Source organism: Egretta garzetta, unplaced genomic scaffold (genome assembly GCF_000687185.1).
Source record: "Egretta garzetta isolate BGI_Z169 unplaced genomic scaffold, ASM68718v1 scaffold91, whole genome shotgun sequence".
Taxonomy (NCBI): Eukaryota; Metazoa; Chordata; class Aves; order Pelecaniformes; family Ardeidae; genus Egretta; species Egretta garzetta.
The window spans coordinates 2,322,100-2,338,433 of record NW_009258661.1 but is presented as its reverse complement, the minus strand read 5'-3'; the positions used below and the strand labels follow the sequence as shown (position 1 = coordinate 2,338,433).

The following is a 16,334-nucleotide window of genomic DNA, read 5'->3' as shown; positions in this document are numbered from 1 at the left end:
AATTTATTTCACACAGTTTGTTCCAACAAGGTGGTGAGACACCAGAAAGGACACAGTGTTTGGCCACAGGCAAAGCTTCTGGTAACTCAGAGAGGAGCCGTTTGTTCCTCATGGAGATCAAGTGACTTCTACTGAACTCTCTCCCCCTAACTTAAGTTTGGACCAAGCAGAAGTCGGCTGCTGTGATTTTTTTTCCCCCCAAACTCTGCACACTGTTGCGTGCGTGAAGCTTACCTCCAGGGAGAACGACAACACAACGTCTGACTTGGAAAGCTGGTTCTCGTTTTCTTCTCCCATGTCAATTATTGAGGTGTTGTGACTGCGTTTCAGCTTCTGCAGCTTGAACTCGGAGCCTCCTTTAGACACAGGCATGCTCTCTAAGTTTGCCATCAGGAGATTGACAGACGACTTCAGCTCCTCGATGTACATGTTTTCCATTTCTTTGGACACAAACTTCGGAAACTTGCGCTCCTTGGATTTGGAAACAAAACCAACAGAATGAATTGCGGTGACAATCAGCACTGGGAGAATCCCCCAGAAGCATCTGCAGAGAGGTTTGTGAGCAGGGAACTCCCACAAACCAGATGACAAATTACAGCTTCCCCCTATGTAATGCAGAAACATCACTGTTAGCTTCCCATAGAATTACTACTTGGTACTTACCCAGCTATATTGTTCTGTGCATGCACTTGCATTTCATTCATTCTTCTATCTGCAAATGGCCTTCTTCACATACATGTGTTCACAACTGCAAACACTCCAGGCCAGATCTCAGCTGAACTTTGTGATTGACAGTAATTTACTAATGATTCAAAGGATGCTGACAGTTAGGGACGCGTTTTCCAATCTCCCAAATGTGCCAGCTCTTTTAAAAACACTTCTGAGCAGTTGCTTCATTATTTTTCTAGGTGTGAAAGGAGCCCAAGGAGGGAAGATCAGCAATGTGCAGGCAGGAATATGTGGGCCCAACTGGAAGGAGGAATAAAACGCCGTTTCCACTTCTTGCCAGGACCTATGTCTCCCTCCAACCTTTCATTGTGAGACCCTCCCATGCTGCGTGTTGTAAACAGGACCCTTAAGCATTAAAACCAAAGCTGACAATGAGCACAGAACGCGATGTCGTGTTAGGTTAACGGTTGGACTTGATGATCTTAAAGGTCTTTTCCAACCTAAACAATTCTATGATTCTATGTGCCCCAAAGTGCGTTCTCAGCTTTGAACTGCTGCCCATGCTCTGGCTCCGCTAGGATCACTAGTCTGAGCCCTACATCTTCTGACAACTCTGCCCATGCCCTGAATCTGCTCAGGATTTGAACATCTCTCAGCGGGTTACAAGAGCTTGTGCAAGCGTACGACAGCGAGGCAGCGTCTGCAGCCAGGGAACTTGAGGCTGATGTGCAAAGTATCTTAGTGGCAATTCATAATATTGTAAAAACCAGTTCGTAAAATGTATGCTAGAAAAGAAAACAAGGTCGTGTTTCTTCTAGACAACTGTCACCAGGCTGCTGAAAAAATACTCCCCTGCACTACTTTTTGCATCAGTCCTCAATAGCTTCCCCATTACAAGCTCACAGCAGCACTCACACAAAGCAGTTAAAATAAAGTCTTCTGTTTCCAGCCTCAATCTTGGGAAGCAATTCCCTCATGTAAATTAGACCTGGCATGAGATAAACTACCTAATCAGTCTGGTTTATTGTCTATGCATTATGAAAGTTGCAAGCCACCTCTAGGAAAAGAAACCCCACAACTGTTTTGTAGATTTTGAGATCTATTGCTGAAGCAATGATGTTCAAACATTATTGCCTTTTCACCCTGCTGCTATCCATCTCTCCAGGGACTGCAATTTTGGCACTGCCCCCACAAACCTCTTTGGAAGTGCAGCAAGGACTGAGATGTTTCCCTGCGTGCCAGCAGCAACTTCTCAAACCAAGGCTAAAACCAGGTAGTTTGAAGGGATGTGTAACAATTTAACTGGGACTGGGTCTGCTGACGGAAACATAGAGATGCAGGTGTGGTCCCAAGTTACCCATCAGACTGGAGACAGAGCTGGGGGAAATCTGGAGGAAGACACAATCAAGGGATGCAGACAACAGCAGGAGAGGATGCTGGTCACCTCCATGTGTACTTGGAGCAGGGAGAGGACCAGAAATGGGGACAAGTGTGGAGAGACGCAGAGTTAAGAGACTGCAAGGAGTGACCAGTCCAGCAGGCTGAAGCAGAGTGGGTCCAGCCTCAGATGGACATATCGCTCCGGTGTCATCCCAATGTCTCATTTAGTTGCCCCTACACGTGCTCCTCCTTGCCCTCTGAGGCCAGGTGTCTGGGTGGGGGGAAAGGCACCATAGGACACCAGAGCATTTGCTACTGCAGAGAAAAATACACCTCTGCCTTGGCATCACTAAGCTCCCAGCTGAAACGCTGCTCACATTTAGCTGCTGGAAAAGTATGACACGCAGAATGAAAAGCCTGTCCAGATTCAGCTTTAAAACATCTGCTTGACTTTGAGCATGATCCTCAAGTTGGCTGGCTCCAAGGCTGGGCTTAAGTGCTTTGATGGAGTCAGGCTCAGTGGGGGACTCTGTGCCCTTGTTGCCAAGAAGGCCAATGGTATCCTGGGGTGTATTAAGAGGAGTGTGGCCAGCAGGTCGAGGGAGGTTATCGTCCCCCTCTACTCTGCCCTGGTGAGACCCCACCTGGAGTACTGTGTCCAGTTCTGGGCTCCCTGGTTCAAGAAAGATGAGGAACTCCTAGAGAGAGTCCAGAGGAGAGCAACTAGGATGATAAAGGGACTGGAGCACCTCCCCTAGGAGGAAAGGCTGAGAGAGTTGGGCTTGTTCAGCCTGAAGAAGAGAAAACTGAGAAGGGACCTTATCAACATGTACAAATATCTTAAGGGCGGAAGTCACGAGGATGGAAGCAGTCTGTTTGCAGTGGTGTCCAGCGACAGGACTAGGGGCAATGGGTGTAAACTGAAACATAAGAGGTTTCAGTTGAATATGAGGAAAAACTTCTTTACTCTAAGGGTGACAGGGGGCTGTGGAGTCTCCTTCTCTGGAGATATTCAAAGCCCGCCTGGACGAAGTCCTGTGTAGAATGCTCTAGGAGAGCCTGCTTTAGCTGGGGGTTGGACTAGATGATCTCCCGAGGTCCCTTCCAACCCTTGCGATTCTGTGATTCTGTAATGCTGCAACGGCGCTGTGCTGAGCTGCACTGTCCTGGGCACACGAGGAGGTAAAAGGACCCCAAGCTGTGCCCTGGTATCCAGATGCAGGACCTGGTCACTGAGGAAAGCTGGCATGCATGGTGACTTGTCTGGGGCCAGACGACAGGTCAGATGAGGGCTTGCAGAGCCACTGGTCCTGCAGCACCGTGATCCCAGGCCCCGTTAGTCTCTGCAGTCTTCGTTGCCTCTGAAGTCCTAGCATGAATTTCTTAATTTATTAATGAGGTGTTAATTTGCATTTAGCATGGAATCTCCAAGACAGCCACCTCAGGGCTGGTTTCACAAGCACAGTAAGTCTCCCTGTGCAGCAAATCTGCATTAAGAGCTGCAAATTGGAGATAAAATTGGAAACGCTATCTTTTCATTGAGCTGAATTATGAACCTTCTCTATGCTAGAGGGAAAGTAGCCTTGCCAGGAAAGGAGGACACAGATTCAAAAGGTCATTTGGATGCCTCCAAAAGATGGTATTCATGGGTCTGAAAGAACAAGGTTTCTCATAGTCAGGTGCTGGTGGGATTTGACATTCTGGAGAAAAGGCCTGGAGCAGAAATGTGAAGGAGATTAAATATCAATACCTGCCAACTGGGTCACAGCCAAGTCACTTGTACTCTAAACCGCCCCCCAAGCTGCACAGCTGTATTCTGAAGGTTGAATTCTGCACGGGGCAATGCCAGGTCATGCTGAGGACTTTTCCCCGACTGTCTCTCGCAGGGCCAGCAGTGGCATGGTTTGTTTTCAGCATCCTTAGGGGAGGAATGGAAATGGCAATTTTGCCTTTGCAGTATTTCATGAAGCTGCAGCCTCTGCTGGCTGCTACCGAACCATGCATACTGTTGTCCCACATGCCATAAAGAGAAAAACGAAACGACGAAACCAGGCAAGCTCATTCTGTCACCCAGTGCCTGGCTACCCATCTCAGAACCGGAGAGGCAGGGCTCCGTGCAGGGGCTTACATTTTGCTGAAAATAAAAAATCCTGTAGGTTTTCTTGACAATAAAATGGCAAAGGGCCAAATGCTGAACAAAGGAGCTGCAGTCGGCTTGCTGCTCTGCTGCGCCATCGTTTGGCTGTGTGGTCCCTGGCCACCTTACTGTTTTTATCAGTGAAGTGGGGAAAGCAGAACCTACCTCCCCGAAGATACAGCAGCAGTAGCCGTTTAACAGAAGTAGCGAGGAGTAACTGGGCAGGCGTTACCGGCGTCCTTGCTAAGGCCTGACCATAAATGAACGGGCTCTGCTTTTCACACCCAGGGATCTCAGCGTGGTTGCAAAAAGCTCTGACATTACCTTTCTCATAAACCCCCACCATTTGGCACAGCTCAGCGCCAGGAGGACTGCTGCTGAAAGGCAGTTCCCTAGCCTGAGCTGCGACTCCCTGATTAGACCTTTTTCTTTTCCTTCTAGTTATGGTTTCTTGATTATCAAGAACAGACAGATAGATCATTCCCAATGACTTCAGCCCCACTGGGGCTTTATCTGTGACTCAGAGTATTTGATTAGAGGCAAGGATAAAATCTCAGCCATACTGATGTCAACAGGATCCAGGGTTTCTCTCCATCCCTTGGAGGCCATGTACATCTGCACTGCGTGAGGGGGTGATTTGCTCCTAAGGAGGTGCCTCCTTCCAGAATGGTCTCTGGGGAGTTCAGCTGAGTGCTTGGTTATGAAAACTGTTTTGAGGTCCTGCATCTGCTGCTCCAGACGGCAGCGATGTCCGCATGGTGCAACGCTAGCCTGACCGATCTCGTGCAAAGCATGAATATGTTTGGGGCAGCACAACTGAAGTACCTTTACCAAGGCAGCATCTACCTACAGGTAGGGAACTGTGGCTCCCAGCGGCCCAGCAAATGGCACAAACCCCTTTAGGGGTTTTTGTTTACATGCCATCACCCACCTTATTGCCCAGCATATAAATTTGACAAAGAGGGCTTAGATGTGCACTTGCAGATCTAGCTGGAGCACTTCAGGACAATTTCTTCCCCACTGCTGAGGATTCATAAGGGATTTTGCAGGAACATAAACTGTTCCAGCTCATCAGGACACTCCGAGAAATGCACATCACAACAGCTTCATCTGTACCTGATGCTTTGTCGTTAAAAATCTGCACATTTTTAACTGGTGATTACTGGGAGAGGAACCTTGTGAGGGAAGGACAGGACCTGGGGGCTGCATCAAACTCCTTACGTGCTTCTATATGAAAAGCTTGTTAATACAAAGACTTTCTTTTTTTACCTTGGCAATTTGCTCTGCCATTTGAAGACGTCCATCTAACTCACGTCTGATCTGTGCTGCTTGCTCATCTGGGTTGTCCAGCTGTATAAAAACAAAAAGCAGATCAAGGTGAAAAATGAACCAATGCACCACCTTTACAAGTTCTTCAGGCTGACCATCTGTATTATGTTAGCAATTAAGTATAGCAGAGAGGGAGGGGTGACGGGCCCCGCTCTGGGACACAGCCCCCCCCCCCAAAAGGACGCACACAATGTTTACCAGGTCCCAAGACAGACACGACCAGGGGACTGTGCAGACCCCGTTTTGGTGCCTGCCCAGCTGCCTCCTGGGGCTGAGCATCCTCACCCCGCGGTCTCACACCCGCTTTGCCCTGTGAGCCGGTCTGGCAGTGAGCCTCACTGGCGACGATCTGACCCCCTGAAAAGCAGGGTGCCCTCCTGTGCTGGGGCAAGACACACAGCAGCTCCAGATCATGAAGCCAAACAACCCCTGCCCCTGCTTGCCACCCAGAAAAAGGCAGAAGGCGGCTTAGCAGAAACACACAACAGCATTTGCTATTTTTCCTTCCCTTTTCCCCTGTACTGCTGCACCCCTGTGCTACCACCTGATTCATGCAATCGGTTTTGGATCTGCCTTCAGCAGAGAATTTTTTTTTTTTTGTTTGGTTGTTTTTTTTTTTTTTCCCCTTTTTTCAACACACTGCCCACAGCCCTGTGGTTCAGTGTTCGGCATCTGCCTGGCCCTGAAATGCCTTCTGAGGGTAAAATGTTGTTTCTGCCAGTTAAGCAAGCAATTACAGCACACGTGGAAGAGGCACAGTGACTGCTGCGAGCAGTTTCCCGTCGGTAGGACTCTGGGCAGATCTGTTATTTTTAGTGGGAATACAAGGACATAAATTACAAAGCAACAAAAAAGCACAAAACCAAACTAGCCCCCGAAGAAGTCGATAGCTACTGCAATGAGGTGGCAATTTTACAGCTGCTTCCCAGACTCTATCCACTCTTTAGACTCCTTCAGGGTCACTTTGGCCATGGCACAAAGCTGGAAATGTGCGGCAGTGGGGTGGTCACGGTGCTGCCCCACCCACGAGGCACAAAGCCAAGGTCAGCCCGGTGCCAAACGTTGCAGTTTTGGTTCCCTTCCTTGTGCAAACGTGACTTCAGCTGGGAGGGCTGGCTCCCCCATCCAAATGCTGCCTTCGTTTGCAAAGTATCAGCCCCTTCTGGCTACCAGCAAGCTGCCGTAGGTCAGCTTTCCCACCCACTGCTACACATAAATGAGCTTTATTTGCTGGCTTGGGGTTGTGCTAACCACCTCCCTGGGTTTTGTCCTCCTCTGGAGACAAACTGCTTGACAGAAAAAAGGCTCAGCTGGTGCAGTGCAGTCTGGAAAGTTACAGCTACAGCAATGACAAAAGTTTCGATTCTCAGCCTGGCGAACGACGAGCTGGTCCGTTAGCGCTCCCTGGACGGGCTGAAATACGCTGCCTTCCCCCAGACCCACCGCTTTCCACTGCATCTTCTCAGCCGTCTGCCAGCGCATCCTGCATCTCCCCTCTCCTGCAACGTGTTCGTGTAGATCTGCACATGTGCAGGCGCATATTTGTGTATTGCTCCACCCCTGATGATTTTCCAGAGAGCTGACCTTCATTACGGCTGAGATTGAGGGAAAGTATATTTTTGATTAGTTTTTGAAAGACTCACTCCATTACTGATTTAATTCATGCAGGAAAACTACAAAGTGTCCTGACCGTGATCCAAATCCACAGAAGCTTCAGTGATCCCTGTTGTGGCCACCCAGGTTCCATTCACACCAGCTGCACCACATAACCTTCCTCTTTATATTCCTGATCCCCAAACCAGTACAGAGCCATAGACCACCAGCACCTTCTGGGATCAGCTGTCCCCATTAGTTCCTCCACAGACAAATGCGTCGCACAGCTGACCTCCACTGATGTGCAAGCATCTCTCAGAGCTGCTCCACTAAGGGTAGGAAATGTACAGTCCCACATTTCCATTTCTTTCCAACTCTGAAAGAGGGGGCATTATTTGAATTCCATCCAAGCTACAGTAATTGAGGTTAATCACACACTACCCAAAATAACTCACGTGCTAAATTTAGAAATCAAGGATGCTGCTGGGGAGGAGAGCTGGTTTTGCGGTATGATAATGAGCCAGCAACTGCCTCACGCTTTCTGCACTATCTTGATTTTGCAGATGTTTTCCAGTGGTGCTACAGGTGTCAAAAACCACGCCAAGGAAAGATCTGGCTGCAGAAGATTATTTTTCTGAGGAGGTAACAAGCACCCTAGGAAGCCTCCTTGGTTGTGGTTGAACGGGTAAGCTATTGCTTTTCAGGGCTGTGCTTCCCCAGATTAATTAGTGAGGCCAAGCCAGGTAACCTGCTATGTAAAGGAAGCAAAAAAATCTTTTCCAGGCTGTATTTTCAATGACTCTGCATGATAGCTCCATGGCAAAACCTGATCTTTGGGAAAGCAATCACGGTCTGTTGTAGCCAACATAAGACTTTCTTCTTGTTATCTACAGAACTGCACTGATGAGGCAGCCCCTGCCCGCAGTCCCTGGCATGTTCAAGCAGACCTCTTGTGACCAAGAGCCGCAGCCCAGAGCTCAGCCACTTACTGCTCCGGAGCCTGGGAAGGGCTCCTGCTGCCATCAAAGCAAGCCAAGTACCTTTTACGCAGTCGCTACACCGTATAGGGCCATTAGGAGCTTAATGCCGGTGCCCATAAAATATTCTTTGCTCGTGAAATAAGGCAAGGGGCAAACGTAAGGCACGCTACCCAAGACCAAACATCCAAGTAAGGCAACACAGACCCTAATAGCATTAAAACTCAATTTTTTAACTAGAGAATCAGCTATTTATTTTCTGCCGTATGTATGCCCACTTTATATTCAAATACTTGACAGCCAAATATAGAAATGATTTACAAAGTCAAGGAGGAATTGAATTCGTTTCGTTCCACATTATGACTATGTTATGGGTATGCTGTGAATAAAGCAAAGATATAAATCATAAGGTTGCCCCAGTCAATTAGATGTGAAAAGTATTATAAATTTCAGTATATATATGATTTGTCATATGCACTGGGCTTCTTTTCAGCAGCATGCCACAAATATATGACGTACGTAATTTGCAATTCTCAACTGATCATTACCCAACTGCCTGCTGGTAAATTAGATGTTTTCATACGTCTACCCGCATACGACATTAGTTCTCTCTGCTTGCCCTGCAGAGGTTATCTACATTGGTGTAACAGCTGCTAAAGTGAAACAATAAAAATAAAATAAAATTATGCAGATCAGATTCTGAGTGGAACCCAAAATTTACCAACACCACAGCCAGCCCATTGCTGGAGGCACTGCAGGGCACGTGCCTGCTTTAACCCCTGGTGACTGCTCAACTGCAGGAGAATGATCTTGCAAAAGACAGGGTTTTTTTACACATAAGCTGCTAATAAGGGATAATTTTTATCTAGTAAATAAAAGAAAGAGGTTAAAAATGTTCGTCATGTGATTTTGACAGTATTAATCCCAATAAGAACCAGTCGCTGGTCTGCAGAAGAAACCCTTTGCTTCCACGACCCTGAAATAAATCCACTGCGAGACTTTTCCTCATGTTATCCCAAAGGGACGGAAGATAATCTCACCACACCTTTGAAAGGCAGAGGCAAACAAACCAACCTAATTAAGTCGTAAGATCTGCAATAAGATGCATCGGCACCTACCAAATCCATGCCTAAACTATTTGGCTGGTGTGTCGGAGACCTCCCACACGTCGCCCAACTTCAGCCTTGTAGTTTTTAAAGCCAGGAGCCCAGGCTCACCTCCACGCACCCCAGAAAACGCTGGAAGGCAGTGCAAGAACATTAACAGTGTTAAGAGAGACTTTAAATTCCTGTGGTTTTGGAGTTAATGTGTTATATATTTAAAGCTCCAGCTTCAGTTTACCCCAGCTTGAAGCCAAACCACGACGATTGCAGCCCTGGCTCTGAGCGCGATGCCGGGGCGGCACAGGCTGCCCTCCTCTTCCCTTCTTTGTGATGCCCAACACCGTTTTGCACATTTTAACACCTCAAACCAGCCCACCTGCCCGGGGACCGAGTAGGGTACGGCCCTTGTGCCATCGGCCACAGCAAGAGGGCTGCAGCCGGGGCTATCCCCCAGCCTGGGGACAATGCCAGTGGCACCGGTGACACACCGTACCCAGTGCTCAGCAAGAGCAGAACAAATCCAGCCATGCCACCGAACGCCCATGCATGGGGCATGCTCCCAACAGACACGGGAGAATTAAATACGCCACGGGATTTGTATCCGTGCTCTGAGCTCAGCGCTGTTGGCAATACCGTCGCTGTAAGCTACGAGGGTTTATAATGAAATAACGTCGCTGTAAGCTACGAGGGTTTATAATAACAGGATGCAACAGACAGATACAACCTTCACTGATCAGCCTGGCATTTACACCACGCGCCGTGGACGTGACAGTTATGGTCGGTATAATTGCCATCAGCCCCAGCCAGAAACCGTTGGGACCATTTAATGGTTTAATCCCTCCCTGCCAGTCAGCGCTGATGCTGATCCCTGCTTCCCAGCAAGGGCAGCAAGAGTCACAGCTTCCCCATTCCTGAAGCGTAACTGGGGTCCGTCTGAAAGCGTCTCCCCTCCCTTTGAGAAAGGTCACAACGTGGTGGTGAATCCAGCCGTCCCCCTCCTGCAGAGGACAGGGGTTCTGGAAAATCACATTTTTTTAAATGCTCTGGGCAGTAACGCTGAGGTGCAGCAACCTGTTTTGTGCTGCATCGGGAATGGAAACAAACCCAGCTCTTCACCTTCTGGAAATGAAAGCATTTAATCCAGGTCTCCTGGAAATCCGCAGCCACCGCCTGGGCCGGTTTTCCCCTGTGGCAGCACCGGCGCCTGGGGACGGGCGATCCCTCCTGCGCAGCTGCAGGCAGGCGCAGACAGGCTGCTGCCGGGGTGGGACTGCCTTGGCTGGGGTCTCTGACATTAATTTTCTCTGTCCCTGTGTCCAGCATGCCACCATGCAGCTGGAAGGTCTGAAAATCCCACTTTGTAAATTATTTTCCCTGGGTGGAGGACAAGGACAAAAGGCATGACCCACTCATGTCCTTCCTAAGCCTGGCTTAAGTCCTCCCAAAATAATTAATGCAGCCAAATACCTGTCTCATGTACGGTTGTAGGTGCCAAAAGCCTCAAAGTGAATGTTTCAAGGCGCTCATCCTTTGACATGCTGGGAGCTCTGTAGCTCAGCAAATGGTTGATTAAGTATTTCAAAGCAAACAAGATGCGTGTGAAGGCTGAACAAGATCACAATATGGGTGACAGTTTTGCAGCTTTGATGTAGGGCTTTAGGAGAGATCTTTGTCTCAGAAAAGGTGGTTTCTCTTTGTGATGCACAATGAGAGAAACTTCTGAAAAATTCATAAGCCCCCATCAATTGATAATTAATCGATCGGTCCAGGCGTACTCACAACTCACAGCATCTGGCACCACATTGTGCTCCAGCTGAAAGAAGCGCATGGCCCCCAAGCGGCACATCGCATGGAAGACCTCAGTTTCTCAGCGGAAAACCACTGCTCTAGGAGATGAAGTGATGTGAGACAGGACAGAGTGGCACCACGAACTGCACATGGCTTCCTAAGACACGGTCCGTGCTGCCGGCATGGATCGGTCTGCAGCATCCTTTTCCCTTCTCAGCTAAATATTCTTCTCTAGGAGCAGCAAAGGGCAGAGCGAGGGGGGCAGCCCGGCGCTTGAGGCCCTGACCTCTGCCTCTGCCTCCGAAGCAGAAAGCAGAGAAGGATCTGAACACCCCTTCCCTCGACCACGGGTGGGATGCCGACCTCCCTTTTCAATTGGGAATGCAAACAATGCTAAGCTGCCTCGGTAGCGTAAGTCTCTAATGCCGTGGGCAACATGGCAATCCTCTGTGCAGCAAATGCCAGCCCAAGGACCGCTGGCTGCCTTGGGATCTGAAATGGGAGCAAGGAAGAGGCAGCAAGGACACCTTCCCCATCTTACGCACCTCCCCGTGTCAGCAAACCCAGCAGCATCAGCACAGACTGACCGTGGATTCAGCAACTGCCACTCCTGTGGTTCAAGAGAGGATTTTGGAAGAGATGGAGGGAACAGGCAGGACACATCCCCTCCACCAGCTCTCCACACTGCAACACTGTACTGTCCCCACACATCCCAGCAGGATGGCTCTCCCAGTGCCCCTGCATGACAAGGGTGCTCAGGGCTACCCCTCCTCTGGCCAGTCAGACTTCCCCAGAGCACTCTTTTAGGCTCAGAGTCATGCAAAATATTTCTAGCACAATGCAAAATTCCCCTTAATTCAAGGAATTACAATCTGTGCCTATTACTTGATCAAACTTCTCTTCTTCCCTCCTCACACAGCCCTGGGGCTCCAGCATCCCAAAAGGTGACAAACCCCCTCTCCTGCAGAAGAGCCCACACCATTTTGCTCCTGTGTAGGTAAAACCGGTCCCGCTGCAGGAGCTCAGCTGCTTACCAACTGCAGCCGCACGTTTGCTGCGGATGGGTGCCTGCTCCCGTTATCCCAGCAAGCTCCTGGGTTATCTAATGAACCGCTGCTGCCATGAGAGAGCAGTCAGGGGGTCCTGGGGGGTGATTTAAAACAGCAGAAAGGACTTGGATAATTCAGTAAGGGCTGATGCTTCCCTCTCCGAGAGAAATCTTATTTCACGGTTCACAAGCTTTAGGGTTGTGCTAGACTGGCTGGTGAAAATATTCCCTGGGATGTACAGCGGCCCCTCCTTGCCCAAGCGCTGAATCTCCTAACACTGCAATAAACATCCGTGCTTCACCAGCCGCCCCGGCTGCGCAGGCTCTCGCACATCACATCTGCAGGCAGATGCTGGGACCGCGCCTGCCTCCATCAGGCGAGGCCAAGAGATCCACCCTCGAATTAACTCCAGTCTAAACGCTGCCTTTTGGATAGCTGTTTGTCCCACAAGCTGAGCTGATTTCCGACACATTTCTGGTGGCACGTGCGGGCAGAGGTTTCCCACGCCCTCCTTGCTGCGGCAGCGGCACCCATGGGTACCCGCTGCTCATCTGCAGGGTGGTGATGAATCAACCAACACATGCCGGTGGCAAGGCCGGGGCAGGCAGGTGCTGGGCACTGATCCTGCGTTGGAAAGGCGGACATCCCCCTGTGCCACCCCAGGTAACAAGCTGCCTACCACCATACCCCTTTGCAGCTTTGCAAAGCTGTGCTGCGGGGCTGAGGAAAGCTGAGACAAGCAAAGCCAGCACGCAGCTTTCCAGAAGGCTGTGCAAAGGTACCTCCAGACTTGCGAGAAATGATAAATCAAAGTAAGTGAAAAAACAGATTCAGCAAAATGGGGAGGGGAACAAAAAGCGCTGCCTGACTTTGCAAACGTTTTGCAAGCTGTTAAAAAAAGGGATGGCATAGCACTTCCATGCAAAAGGCACGTCCTGTCCATCTGTGGCCTGAGAACTTCTGAACCCTGCAAATCCCTCTGTGAGATCATCCATGCGAGGTGTACGACACTGAAAGGGCTTAAAAACTAAGCTGTCCAGCGGCTCTGACCTCTGAGCGTGCCTTAATACCTGCTTCTTACGGCATTGCATAAGGATGCTTGAAGGCGTGTGGGCAGCACACGCTGAGCTACGGCACCACGAAAGAAACTGGAGCTCTGGCTGGCTGATGCAGCCCGAGGTAGACCACTACATTTAGCTTGCTTGTGTTTCCTTACAGCTTGTCACGTGCTGAATTTCACATCAGTCAACAGGAAGAGAATCACCTGAATTTCCTACACACAACAATAAGCTACTATTCAGTTCCAAGTAATTTTTACAGCTAGAATTAGCTGCAATTAACTCACTTCAGTCTTTGTGGAAGACAGACCTACGTATCCTCAAATCCTCACCTTTTGATTAAAAGCTTAATGGTAGATACATTTGTCATATAATTCAAAGTGGACTTTGGCCTTTGGAGCTCAAGCAACTCGCATGAGGACCTGGTCCAGCAAAGATGCAGTACCTTGACACTCAGCAGGATTAAAGGTGATGGAATAAGATGTGGGAACATCTGCAATGGTGTCTACACAACGGGTAGGGCCAGGCCAAGGCTCTTGCAGAGGAACTCACGCCACCTTTAAAAGTTTCCCCCTCTGTGCTGAAATCTGCTCGGGGCCGGGGCCTCAATTCCTGTTGATTCAAGCAGAGAACTCAGATTTTTCTTGCTCTTTCATCACCATATTGAGGGATTTTTGACTGATCTCCATGCAGCACCTGAAAGCCTTCCACAAACACAAGGTGGTAGCTTCTGATGGGCTTCAGAGTCACGGTGTATTTACACATTTCAAGTTAAAACCTCTACTTGCTGATGCTTGGCAGAGGTGGGTATTTGGGGATGAGAAGGTGTCCCGAGAGGAGTGCTGCTCCTGCGGGGAGAGGCCCCTTTGATCCGGAGGTGTTGGGTTCCCTGGCCATGCCGTGCAGCCCTTCCCGGGGAGGTCGTTTTGTAGCTGACTCCCCCGCCAAGCAAATTTCATTCCCAGCTCTGATGACAGCTTGAGGATCAGGCCTGAGCCATGAATTTAGAATTCCCGAGCTGGCTTCCTTCCCTGTTGACACAAAATCAGACACCCTTCAGGGGCTGAGACCAGGTGGGAAAACAGGGACTCAATTTACTCCGCTGCAACTAGTGCCACGCTTGATAAGGATGATGATACAGGTGAACACCTAGATAAAAAGCTACAGATCATCATGTGAATGATGATCACTTTTATTCATTAAAAACAGCTAACATAAAACTGAAAGAAAAGCCATATGCAGAAGGAAACTTGCCTGCCACAGAAGTGCAGCTTGAAGCTGGACAGCCGTTCTCTGAAATAAATACTCATCGTATGTCGGGGCATCCCCTGGAGTTTGAATTGCAACACTGGTTCTTGCAGTAACACGGTGATAGATGCTCTTCTGCAGAATCTCTGAGCGAAGAACCAGCAAAGCAGAGACTTTGGCCATGAAGAGCAAGGCTTTGGTTCCCTTTTATGCCAAACAACTGGATATCAGCAGAGAAGGAGGAGAGGGAATGTAGAGGCAAGGTTACGGCTCCCACTTTTTCAAGGACTAAGATAGAAAAACTTGCACTGCTGCCCATTACAGTTCATTCTGGTATTTGTGAAATTTAGATTATCACAGCCAGAGACCTAAAGAGACCGTTCTCCTGAACGGGTTGATGTATTTCACACTGGTTTGACGCAGCAAACTTTCTCATGAAGTCAGGGAGAAAGCGGTTCGGAGAATTAAGCCTCTAGGCAGCAAATCCTCAGCATGTGAAGAGGTCGCTACATGTTCTCGGTGGACAGCATCCTAAGGGACATGAAGTTGCTGGTCCCACCCTTGGCTAGGACAATGCTTTGCCAGGAATCTCTGTACAGATCACCATTAAACCCCTTCCTACAGCAATGGAGAAATGGAAAGGAACTGCCCTCCATGGGAGACCTGGCTGTTTTCAGTCCCTCCAGACTGCACCTAACTTGGTAACGATTAGTGGAGCGTTATCAAAATCCAGAGCAGAAACATCACATCTGTAAATCCCTTTGGTCAATACATAATAACAACAATTATTAATGGTTAATAAGTACTATTATGCTAAATTAGTATATTATGTTAATTAAAAGGTCAATTCCTCACCCTTCTTAGAACAGTGCCCTGACAGTCGTGCTCTGAGTCATTCAAAGGTTTCAGAGAAATTTACCTCAGGGAAAATTCCCTGGCTTTAAAAACAAAACAAAACAAAACAAAAAACCTCTTCACAATACCAATCCTATCAAATTTATCATCGCATTTCAGAAAAGCCACTTCTTTTTAAAATAATTAGCATTCAACAACGTGAAAAAAACCCATGAGGAACAGAGATTGGAATCCTAGTTCCACTAATTGGGAACTTCAGCCACCTCTTTTACTGCCTGATCCCCTCCAAAAGGACCTACGCTGCCCCTGGAGAACCAGCGGCACAAAATGGATGCAGGGCACCTCTGAGAAGGGCCAGGCGGAGCCGCAAGCCGTCATGTGGGATTTAACCCCACACAACACCCTTGCGAGATGCTCTGGCACCTGCATTAAGATCAAGGATGTGAGAAGAATTGAAGTAGACACTGAAAAGCAGCGAGAGGCACAGCTATGAAGAAACAAAACACAGGGAGCAAAAATGCGATGCTTTTAAAAGCAGCTGCTCCTTAAGGTGAGAGGAGGAGGAGGGGTTCAGCACAAGGTACGGCACGGAGTTAGATCTTGGCAAGCCCTCCCATGGGGTACGCTGTCCTCGTTACCTTACTGGGGAGGATGGTCAGACTACATCTACTACACAGTATGGAAAATGCTGTTATGTGTCCATATTAAATGTAAGATAAATAATTCATGTGTACAGATACTATAAGAACTCCAGAAGAAGATGCTTCAGCCTGGAAGCAGCAGCTCCTGCAGAGCAGCAGGACGCCCCACCTCCCTTTGCACAGCAGCACTAGCTTTGCTCTAAACCAGCTCAAACCACAGCAGCTGTGAAGCTGGGACACAGAGCGGGCGCTGCACTGTCCTACCACAAATCTGGGCTCGGGGTGTGCCTGACACCCCTCCCATGGGCTGAGCAAGCTCCAGCTGGACTCACTGCAATCTCACCACCCTCAGCAGCACGGGCATCGTGGGTGCACCCCAAAGGGCAGGGCATGCTCCCCAGGGAGATACATCCCAGCAGCAATTACCCACCCAGGGCCAGATGGATCCTTGCGCTTCCCTCCTGTCCTGGCGTTGGAGGCTGGCGCCGCAGGGCGGGGCCTCACCGG

General features: G+C 49.1%; 1 protein-coding gene across 1 annotated transcript in view; it reads right to left on the bottom strand.

Annotated features, from left to right (window-relative positions):
* Positions 1-16,334, bottom strand: part of CADPS (calcium dependent secretion activator) — a 194,372-nt gene that overhangs the window by 135,663 nt on the left and 42,375 nt on the right. Inside the window, exons 4-5 of the mRNA XM_035903800.1 lie at positions 5,456-5,536; positions 235-471 (exon numbers count right to left, since the gene is read on the bottom strand). Of these exons, the coding sequence (XP_035759693.1) occupies positions 235-471; positions 5,456-5,536 (318 nt within the window). The remainder of the gene's footprint in view (positions 1-234; positions 472-5,455; positions 5,537-16,334) is intronic.